This window comes from Pristiophorus japonicus, unplaced genomic scaffold (assembly GCF_044704955.1).
Source record: "Pristiophorus japonicus isolate sPriJap1 unplaced genomic scaffold, sPriJap1.hap1 HAP1_SCAFFOLD_807, whole genome shotgun sequence".
Taxonomy (NCBI): domain Eukaryota; kingdom Metazoa; phylum Chordata; class Chondrichthyes; family Pristiophoridae; genus Pristiophorus; species Pristiophorus japonicus.
This window is the reverse complement of record NW_027254726.1, coordinates 50,234-62,601: the sequence shown is the minus strand read 5'-3', so window position 1 is coordinate 62,601 and position 12,368 is coordinate 50,234. Positions and strand designations below refer to the sequence as shown.

Genomic DNA, 12,368 nt, shown 5'->3' with positions numbered 1-12,368 from the left:
TTACAGGGAATAAATAAACTGTACACAGTTACAGGGAATTAATAAACTGTACAGTTACAGGGAATTAATAAACTGGACACAGTTACTGGGAATTAATAAACTGCACAGTTACAGGGAATTAATAAACTGTACACAGTTACAGGGAATTAATAAACTGTACAGTTATAGGGAATTAATAAACTGCACAGTTACAGGGAATTAATAAACTGTACACAATTACAGGGAATTAATAAACTGCACAGTTACAGGGTATAAATAAACTGTACACAGTTGCAGGGAATTAATAAACTGAACAGTTACAGGGAATTAATAAACTGTACACAGTTACAGGGAATTAATACACTGTACAGTTACAGGGAATTAATAAACTGCACACAGTTACATGGAATTAATAAACTACACAATTACAGGGAATTAATAAACTGTACATTTACATGGAATTAATAAACTGCACACAGTTACAGGGAATTAATAAACTGTACAGCTACAGGGAATTAATAAACTGTACAGTTACAGAGAATTAAAACAATGTGCACAGTTATAGGGAATTAATAAACTGTACAGTTACAGAGAATTTATAAACTGTACTCAGTTACAAGGAATTAATAAACTGTACAGTTACAGGGAATTAATAAACTGCACAGTTACAGGGAATTAATAAACTGCACAGTTGCAGGGAATTAATAAACTGCACAGTTACAGGGAATTAATAAACTGTACAATTACAGGGAATTAATAAACTGTACACAGTTACAGGGAATTAATAAACTGTACAGTTACAGGGAATTAATAAACTGCACAGTTACAGGGAATTAATAACCTGTACACAGTTACTGGAAATTAATAAACTGCACAGTTACAGGGAATTGAAAAAATGTACACAGTTACAGGGAATTAATAAACTGTACAGTTACAGAGAATTTATAAACTGTACTTAGTTAAAGGGAATTAATAAACTGTACAGTTACAGGGAATTAATAAACTGCACAGTTACAGGGAATTAATAAACTGTACACAGTTACTGGGAATTAATAAACTGCACAGTTACAGGGAATTAATAAACTGTACACAGTTACAGGGAATTAATAAACTGTACAGTTACAGGGAATTAATAAACTGCACAGTTACAGGGAATTAATAAACTGCACACAATTACAGGGAATTAATAAACTGCACAAGTTACAGGGTATAACTAAACTGTACACAGTTGCAGGGAATTAATAAATTGTACAGTTACAGGGAATTAATAAACTGCACACAGTTACAGGGAATGAATAAACTGTACAGTTACAGCGAATTAATAAACTGCACACAGTTACAGGGAATTAATAAACTGTACAGTTACACGGAATTAATAAACTGTACACAGTTACAGGGAATTAATAAACTGCACAGTTACAGGGAATTAATAAACTGTACACAGTTACAGGGATTTAATAAACAGCACAGTTACAGGGAATTAATAAACTGTATACAGTCACAGGGAATTAATAAACTACACAGTTGCAGGGAATTAATAAACTGTACACAGTTACAGGGAATTAATAAACTGTACAGTTACAGGGAATTAATAAACTGCACACAATTACAGGGAATTAATAAACTGCACAGTTACAGGGTATAAATAAACTGTACACAGTTGCAGGGAATTAATAAACTGTACAGTTACAGGGAATTAATAAACTGTACACAGTTACAGGGAATGAATAAACTGTACAGTTACAGGGAATTAATAAACTGCACACAGTTGCAGGGAATTAATAAACTGTACACAGTTACAGGGATTTAATAAACAGCACAGTTACAGGGAATTAATAAACTGTACACAGTTACAGGGAATTAATAAACTACACAGTTGCAGGGAATTAATAAACTGTACACAGTTACAGGGAATTAATAAACTGTACAGTTACAGGGAATTAATAAACTGCACAGTTACAGGGAATTAATAAACTGTACACAGTTGCAGGGTATTAATAAACTGTACACAGTTACAGGGAATTAATAAACTGTACAGTTACAGGGAATTAATAAACTACACAGTTGCAGGGAATTAATAAACTGTACACAGTTACAGGGAATTAATAAACAGCACAGTTACAGGGAATTAATAAACTGTACACAGTTACAGGGAATTAATAAACTACACAGTTGCAGGGAATTAATAAACTGCACACAGTTACAGGGAATTAATAAACTGCACACAGTTACAGGGAATTAATAAATTGCACAGTTGCATAGAAAAATAGAAACATAGAAAATAGGTGCAGGAGTAGGCCATTCGGCCCTTCTAGCCTGCACCGCCATTCAATGAGTTCATGGCTGAACATGCAACTTCAGTACCCCCTTCCTGCTTTCTCACCAATAGAAACATCAATGACAGGGAATTAATAAACTGTACACAGTTACAGGGAATTAGTAAACTGTACAGTTACAGGGAATTAATAAACTGCACACAGTAACAGGGAATGAATAAACTGTACAGTTGCAGGGAATTAATAAACTGTACACAGTTACAGGGATTTAATAAACAGCACAGTTACAGGGAATTAATAAACTGTACACAGTTACAGGGAATTGAAAAACTACACAGTTACAGGGAATTAATAAACTGTACACAGTTACAGGGAATTAATAAACTACACAGTTACAGGGAATTAATAAAGTGTACAGTTACAGGGAATTAATAAACTGCACAGTTACAGGGAATTAATAAACTACACAGTTGCAGGGAATTAATAAACTGCACAGTTACAGGGAATCAATAAACTACACAGTTGCAGGGAATTAATAAACTATACACAGTTACAGGGAATTAATAAACTGCACAGTTACAGGGAATTAATAAACTACACAGTTGAAGGGAATTAATAAACTGTACACAGTTACAGGGAATTAATAAACTGCACAGTTACAGGGAATTAGTACACTGTACACAGTTACAGGGAATGAATAAACTGCACAGTTACAGGGAATTAATAAACTGTACACAGTTACAGGGAATGAATAAACTGTACAGTTACACGGAATTAATAAACTGTACAGTTACAGGGAATTAATAAACTGCACAGTTACAGGGAATTAATAAACTGTACAGTGACAGGGAATTAATAAACTGTACACAGTTACAGGGATTAATAAACTGTACACTTACAGCGAATTAATAAACTGTACACAGTTACAGGGAATTAATAAACTGTACACAGTTACAGGGATTAATAAACTGAACAGTTACAGCGAATTAATAAACTGTACACAGTTACAGGGAATGAATGAACTGTACAGTTACAGGGAATTAATAAACTGTACACAGTTACAGGGAATTAATAAACTGTACACAGTTACAGGGAATTGTTAAACTGTACACAGTTACAGGGAATTAGTAAACTGTACAGTTACAGGGAATTAATAAACTGTACACAGTTACAGGGAATTAATAAACTGTACAGTTACAGGGAATTAATAAACTGCACACAGTTACAGGGAATTAATAAACTGTACAGTTACAGGGAATTAATAAACTGTACACAGTTACATGGAATTAATAAACTGCACACAGTTACAGGGAATTAATAAACTGTACACTTACAGGGAATTAATAAACTGTACACAGTTACATGGAATTAATAAACTGTACACAGTTACAGGGAATTAATAAACTGTACACTTGCAGGGAATTAATAAACTGCACAGTTACAGAGAATTAAAAAACTGTACACAGTTGCAGGGTATTGGTAAACTGTACAGTTACAGGGAATTAATAAACTGCACACAGTTACAGGGAATTAATAAATTGCACAGTTACATAGAAAAATAGAAACATACAAAATAGGTGCAGGAGTAGGCCATTCGGCCCTTCTAGCCTGCACCGCCATTCAATGAGTTCATGGCTGAACATGCAACTTCAGTACCCCCTTCCTGCTTTCTCACCAATAGAAACATCAATTACAGGGAATTAATAAACTGTACACAGTTACAGGGAATTAGTAAACTGTACAGTTACAGGGAATTAATAAACTGTACACAGTTACAGGGAATTAATAAACTGTACACAGTTACAGGGATTTAATAAACAGCACAGTTACAGGGAATTAATAAACTGTACACAGTTACAGGGAATTAATAAACTGCACAGTTGCAGGGAATTAATAAACTGTACACAGTTACAGGGAATTAATAAACTGTACACAGTTACAGGGAATTAATAAACTGCACAGTTGCAGGGAATTAATAAACTGTACACAGTTACAGGGAATTAGTACACTGCACAGTTACAGGGAATTAATAAACTGCACAGTTACAGGGAATTAATAAACTGTACACAGTTACAGGGATTAATAAACTGTACAGTTACAGCGAATTAATAATCTGTACACAGTTACAGGGAATTAATAAACTGTACAGTTACAGGGAATGATTGAACTATACACAGTAACAGGGAATAAATAAACTGTGCACAGTTACTGTGAATTAATAAAGTGTACAGTTACAGGGAATTAATAAACCGTACACAGTTACAGGGAATTAGTAAACTGTACACAGTTACAGGGAATTGGTAAACTGTACACAGTTACAGGGAATTAGTAAACTTTACAGTTACAGGGAATTAATAAACTGCACACAGTTACAGGGAATTAATAAACTGTACAGTTACAGGGAATTAATAAACTGCACACAGTTACAGGGAATTAATAAACTGTACAGTTACATGGAATTAATAAACTGCACACAGTTACAGGCAATTAATAAACTGTACAGTTACAGGGAATTAATAAACTGCACAGTTACAGTGAATTAATAAACTGCACACAGTTACAGGGAATTAATAAACTGTACAGTTACATGGAATTAATAAACTGCACACAGTTACAGGGAATTAATAAACTGTACAGTTACAGGGAATTAATAAACTGCACAGTTACAGTGAATTAATAAACTGCACACAGTTACAGGGAATTAATAAACTGTACACTTACAGGGAATTAATAAACTGCACACAGTTACAGGGAATTAATAAACTGTACAGTTAGAGGGAATGAATGAACTGTACACAGTTACAGGGAATTTATAAACTGTACACTTACAGGGAATTAATAAACTGCACAGTTACAGGGAATTAATAAACTGTACACTTACAGGGAATTAATAAACTGCACAGTTACAGGGAATTAATAAACTGTACACTTACAGGGAATTAATAAACTGTACAGTTACAGGGAATGAATGAACTGTACAGTTGCAGGGAATTAATAAACTGTACAGTTACAGGGATTTAATAAACAGCACAGTTACAGGGAATTAATAAACTGTACACAGTTACAGGGAATTGAAAAACTACACAGTTGCAGGGAATTAATAAACTGCACAGTTACAGGGAATCAATAAACTACACAGTTGAAGGGAATTAATAAACTGTACACAGTTAAAGGAATTAATAAACTGCACAGTTACAGGGAATTAGTACACTGTACACAGTTACAGGGAATGAATAAACTGTACAGTTACACGGAATTAATAAACTGTACAGTTACAGGGAATTAATAAACTGCACAGTTACAGGGAATTAATAAACTGTACAGTGACAGGGAATTACTAAACTGTACACAGTTACAGGGATTAATAAACTGTACACTTACAGCGAATTAATAAACTGTACACAGTTACAGGGAATTAATAAACTGTACACAGTTACAGGGATTAATAAACTGAACAGTTACAGCGAATTAATAAACTGTACACAGGTACAGGGAATGAATGAACTGTACAGTTACAGGGAATTAATAAACTGTACACAGTTACAGGGAATAAATAAACTGTACACAGTTACAGGGAATTAATAAACTGTACACAGTTACAGGGAATAAATAAACTGTACACAGTTACAGGGAATTAATAAACTGTACAGTTACAGGGAATTAATAAACTGTACACAGTTACAGGGAATTAATAAACTGTACAGTTACAGGGAATTAATAAACTGTACACAGTTACAGGGATTTAATAAACAGCACAGTTACAGGGAAATAATAAAAGTGTGATGTATATTTTGGTCTGATAGATTACACTGAGTGTAATGTATATTTGGGGGTGATAGATTACACTGAGTGCAATGTATATTTGGGGGTGATAGATTACACTGAGTGCAATGTATATTTCGGGGGGGTGATAGATTACACTGAGTGTAATGTATATTTCGGGGGGGTGATAGATTACACTGAGTGTAATGTATATTTGGGGGGGGGTGATAGATTACACTCAGTGTGATGTATATTTCGGGGGGGTGATAGATTACACTGAGTGTGATGTATATTTGGGGGGGTGATAGATTACACTGAGTGTAATGTATATTTGGGGGGGTGATAGATTACACTCAGTGTGATGTATATTTCGGGGGGGTGATAGATTGCACTGAGTGTAATGTATATTTGGGGGGGGTGATAGATTACACTCAGTGTGATGTATCTTTTGGGGGGGTGATAGATTACACTGAGTGTAATGTATATTTGGGGGGGTGATAGATTACACTCAGTGTGATGTATATTTCGGGGGGGTGATAGATTACACTCAGTGTAATGTATATTTCGGAGGGGTGATCGATTACACTGAGTGTAATGTATATTTGCGGGGGTGAGCTGTGATTGATTACACCTATTTAATTGTGATTCCTTCGCTGACTGATCTTTGATTGTCTCTCTCTTTCAGGGAGAAGCGTCTGGTAAAATGAGGTATGAGATTGTGCGTAGAATCTGCATTTGATCAGTTCGCAGTGCCTCTACCTAACAATGCGATTCTAACGATCGATATTGGGTGTTCACAGAAGCGTTGATGATTCTGTTTTGCTCTCACTGGTGGATGAGGATCTGTCGCTGGGCCCCAACGGAGGACTCTTGCAATACATGGCGTGGAGAGACATGCTGAGTGTCATCTGCCCCGGTAAATAACAACCCACTCCCTCACCCCATCTAAGCCACTCAGTATTTATTGCAGTTTCAAGGCAGGGCGAGAGGGCAAGATACATTCTAAATGCTCAGCACTGCCAACGTTCACAGCAGGTTTCCCACACACAGCTGGGGCTGGTTTATAGACAGCGCCTTCTCTTCCTCTGAGACAATCCCCCGGAGTCGAGGATGACTTGCTTCCACACTAACACGCGTTCTCAGGTGACTGATGAGACCAATGCGGGATCTACAGTCTCTGTCACAGGTGGGGCAGACGGTAGTTGGAGGGACGGGTGGGTGGGTGCTTGGGTTGTCGCTCCCTCCTTCCATTGTTTGCGCTTGTCTTCTGCGTGCTCCCGGCGAAGAAGCTCGCGATGTTCGGCGCCTTCCTCGATGCTCTTCCTCCACTGTGAGCGGTCTTGGGCCAGGGATTTCGGAGAGTCGGTGGGGATATTACATTTTGTCAGGGAGGCTTTGAGGGTGTCCCTGAAGTGTTTTCTCTGCCCACCTGGGACTTGCTTGCCATGTCGGAGCTCGGAGTAGAGCGCTTGTTTTGTGAGTCTAGTAAGGGTTTCCTTCAGTTCCTCCTTCTCACTAGACCCTCGGTCCCTTAATATTTCCGGAAAGTTATTTGTATCTTCCTTCATGAAGACAGAACCAAAGTATTTGTTTAACTGGTCCACCATTTCTTTGTTCCCCATTATAAATTCACCTGAATCTGACTGAAAGGGACCTGTGTTTGTTTTCACTAATCTTTTTCTTTTCACATATCTATCGAAGCTTTTGCAGTCAGTTTTTATGTTCCCGGCAAGCTTCCTCTCATACTCTATTTTCCCCCTTCTAATTAAACCCTTTGTCCTCCTCTGCTGGATTACAAAATTCCCCCAGTACTCAGGTTTGCTGCTTTTTCTGGCCAATTTATATGCCTCTTCCTTGGATTTAACACTATCCTTAATTTCCCTTGTTTGCCACGATTGAGCCACCTTCCCCATTTTATTTTCACTCCAGACAGGGATGTACAATTGTTGAAGTTCATCCATTTGATCTTTAAATGTTTGCCATTGTCTATCCACCGCAGACCCTTTAAGTATCACTCGCCAGTCTATTCTAGCCAATTCACGTCTCATACCATCGAAGTTACCTTTCCTTAAGTTCAGGACCCTAGTCTCTGAATTAACTGTGTTGCTCTCCATCTTAATAAAGAATTCTACCATATTATGGTCACTCTTCCCCAAGGGGCCCCGCACAACAAGATTGCTAATTAGTCCCTTCTCATTACACATCACCCAGTCTAGGATGGTCAGCCCTCTAGTTGGTTCCTCAACATATTGGTCTAATACACTCCAGGAAATCCTCCTCCACCGCATTGCTACCAGTTTGGTTAGCCCAATCAATATGTAGATTAAAGTCACCCATGATAACTGCTGTACCTTTATTGCATGCATCCCTAATTTCTTGTTTGATGCTGTCCCCAACATCACTACTACTGTTTGGTGGTCTGTACACAACTCCCACTAGCGTTTTCTGACCTTTGGTATTCCGTAGCTCCACCCATACAGATTCCACATCATCCAGGCTAATGTCCCTCCTTACTATTGCATTGATTTCCTCTTTAACCAGCAATGCCACTCCACCTCCTTTTCCTTTCTGTCTATCCTTCCTGAATGTTGAATACCCCTGGATGTTGAGTTTCCAGCCTTGGCCACCCTGGAGCCATGTCTCCGTGATGCCAATTACATAATATCTGTTAACTACGATCTGCGCAGTTAATTTGTCCACCTTATTACGAATACTCCTTGCATTGAGGCACAGAGCCTTCAGGCTTGTCTTTTTAACACACTTTGCCCCTTTAGAATTTTGCTGTAATGTCGCCCTTTTTGATTTTTGCCTTGGGTTTCTCTGCCCTCCATTTTTACTTTTCTTCTATCTTTTGCTTCTGTCTCCATTCTACTTCCCTCCGTCTCCCTGCATAGGTTCCCATCCCCCTGCCATATTATTTTAACTCCTCCCCAAGAGCACTAGCAAACACTCCCCCTAGGACATTAGTTCCGGTCCTGCCCAGGTACAGACCGTCCGGATTGTACTGGTCCCACCTCCCCCAGAACCGGTTCCAATGACCCAGGAATTTGAATCCCTCCCTGCTGCACCACTGCTCAAGCCACATATTCATCGGAGATATCCTGCGATTCCTACTCTGACTAGCACGTGGCACTGATAGCAATCCTGAGATTAGTACTTTTGAGGTCCTACTTTTTAATTTAGCCCCTAGCTCCCTAAATTCGTCTTGTAGGACCTCATCCCGTTTTTTACCTGTATCGTTGGTACCTATCTGTACAACGACAACTGGCTGATCACCTTCCCTCTTCAAAATGCCCTGCACCCGCTCCGAGACATCCTTGACCCTTGCACCAGAGAGGCAACATACCATTCTGGAGTCTCGGTTGCGGCCACAGAAACATCTATCTATTCCCCTTACAATCGAATCCCCTATCACTATAGCTCTCCCACTCTTTGGGAGAGTGGGAGAGCTATAGCGGAGGCTGAGGAGAAACGGAAATGAGGAGAAATTTATTCTCTCAGAGGATTGTAAATCTGTGGAATTCTGTGCCCTAGAGAGCTGTGGAAGCTGGGACATTGAATAAACTTAAGGTGGAGATAGACAGATTTATGAGCGATAAGAGAATAAGGGGTTATGGGGAGTGGGCAGGGAAGTGGAGGTGAATCCATGATCGGATCAGCCATGATCTTATTAAATGGTGGAGCAGGCTCGAGGGGCCGTATGGCCGACTCCTGCTCCTATTTCTTATGTTTTTAAATCACTGACTGTGTTATTTGAACTTTTCCCCCAGCTCCAGCCTCTCTGACTCTGGATCCAAAGACAGCCCAACCCCGGCTCATCCTGTCTAAGGACCGGACCAGTGTGAGATTGGGAGACAAACGGCAGTCGCTCCCTGATACCCCGGAGAGGTTTAATTCTTGGCTCTCTGTCCTGGGATTGGAGGGGTTCACGTCAGGGAGACACTACTGGGAGGTGGAGGTGGGGAACAAGACTGGGTGGTGTGTGGGAGTGGTCCGAGAGTCTATCAAGAGGAAGGGGAATATCTCTGAGAAACCGGAGGATGGACACTGGGCTCTGGAGCTGGGAAACGGAAATCAATATCAGGCTTTAACCTCCCCACGGACCCCCCTCACCCCCGGAGTAAAGCCCCGGAGAATCGGGGTGTACCTGGACTACGAGGGAGGACAGGTGTCATTTTACAATGCGGGCAACATGTCCCATCTCTACACTTACACCCACACTTTCACCGAGAGAATCTTTCCCTTCTTCAATCCCAATTTGAATAAGGATGGGACAAACACGGACGCACTGAGAATCCGCTGGGCTTGAGGTCCCGATCTGCTGTCAAGGGTCTGTCAGTCTGATCTGTGTTGGGCTGATTCCCCTGACTCAGCGTTACGGTCAGAGTCACAGGGCGGGAGGGAGACATACCCTGACAAAAACCGACGGCTTTACATTGACGACAGTGAGCTACGGAGGTTATTCAATTGTAAATGGTAACGGAGTATAAAATAGTATCACGTACGCTCTCCCCCCACAATCCAGAAGATGGACCCCGAGACCGTCTCCGGAAATGGAGACTTGAATTACTCCCCACTCCCAGTGCGTGAGTTGCCTTTAATTGGCCTCTAGCCCAGCTGTTCCAGTACAGCTCCATCACTGGCATCTACCCGACAATGTGCAAAACTGCCCAGCTAGGTCCTGTCCACAAAATCCAATCCGGCCAATTACCGCCCCATCAATCATCAGCAAAGGGAGGGAAGGTGTTGTCGATAGTGCTCTCAAGCGGCACTCACTCACCAATAGCCTGCTCACCGACGCTCAGTTTGGGTCTGCCAGGACCACTCGGCTCCAGAACTCATTACAGCCTCGGTCCAAACACGGACAAAAGAGCTGAATTCCAGAGGTGAGGTGAGAGTGACTGCCCTCAACATCAAGGCAACATTTGACAGAGTGTGGCATCAAGGAGCCCTAGTAAAACTGGTCAATGGGAATCAGGGAAAACTCTCCACTGGCTGGAGTCATACCCAGCACAAAGGAATCTGGCTGTGGTGGTTGGAGATCAATCATCACAGCTCCAGGACATCGCTCAGGAGTTCCTCAGGGCAGTGTCCTCGGCCCAACCATTTTCAGCTGCTTCATCAATGACCTTCCCTCCATCATAAGGTCAGAAGTGGGGATGTTCGCTGATGACTGCAGTGTTCAGTTCCATTCGCAACTCCTCAGATAATGAAAAAGCAACAAGACCTGGACAACATTTAGGCTTGGGTTGATAAGTGGTAAGTAACATTCGCACCACACAAGTGCCAGGCAATGACTATCTCCAACAAGAGAGAGTCTAACCACCGCCCCTTGACATTCAGTAGCATTACCATCACCGAATCCCCCACCATCAACATCTGGGGGTCACCATTGACCAGAAAACTTAACTGGACCAGCCACATAAATACTGTGGCCACAAGAGCAGGTCGGAGCTGGGTATTCTGCAACGAGTGTCTCACCTCCTGACTCCCCAAAGCCTTTCCACCATCTACAAGGCACAAGTCAGGAGTGTGATGGAACACTCCCCACTTGCCTGGATGAGTGCAGCTCCAACAACACTCAAGAAGCTCAACACCATCCAGGACAAAGCAGCCCGCTTGATCGACACGCTACCCACCACCTTCAACACTCACTCCCTCCACCACCGGCGCCCCCTGGCTGCAGTGTGTACCATCTACAAGATGCACTGCAGCAACTCGCCAAGGCTTCTTCGGCAGCACCTCCCAAACCCGTGACCTCTACCACCTAGAAGGACAAGGGCAGCAGGCACATGGGAACACCACCACCTCCACGTTCCCCTCCCAGTCACACACCATCCTGACTGGGAAATATATCGGCTGTTCCTTCATCGTCACTGGGTCACAATCCTGGAACTCCCTCCCTAACAGCACTGTGGGAGCACCTTCACCACACGGACTGCAGCGGTTCAAGAAGGCAGCTCACCACCACCTTCTCAAGGGGCAATTAGGGATGGCCAATAAATGCCGGCCTTGCCAGCGAGGCCCACATCCTGTGAATGAACTATTAAAGAACTCGTTGCCCAGTGTGTGGGGCAAGTTTCACATGCAGTGCAATGATGTTAACCAGAATACCAGGCACACAGATGCTTGGCAATGTGTTACACAGTGCATGGTGAGAATGTTGGTCTCACTGATTCCATATAGACACCGACACAAGGGGACCATTGCACCCATGGTGCCTGTGTCGGCTGTGTGACAGAGCGATGCAATTAGTCCCACTCCCCCTCCCGCCGGCTCTTTCCCCACAGCCCCGACAATTCTTTTCTCTTTTCAAGTATTTATCCGATTCACTTTTGAAAGTTCTATGAG

General features: G+C 41.3%; 1 protein-coding gene across 1 annotated transcript in view; it reads left to right on the top strand.

The window, feature by feature from the left end:
• Positions 1 to 11,925, top strand: part of LOC139257135 (zinc-binding protein A33-like) — a 145,425-nt gene extending 133,500 nt beyond the window's left edge. Inside the window, exons 4-6 of the mRNA XM_070874407.1 lie at positions 6,703 to 6,725; positions 6,818 to 6,933; positions 9,788 to 11,925. Of these exons, the coding sequence (XP_070730508.1) occupies positions 6,703 to 6,725; positions 6,818 to 6,933; positions 9,788 to 10,326 (678 nt within the window). The 3' untranslated portion in view covers positions 10,327 to 11,925. The remainder of the gene's footprint in view (positions 1 to 6,702; positions 6,726 to 6,817; positions 6,934 to 9,787) is intronic.
• Positions 11,926 to 12,368: the final 443 nt, after the last annotated feature.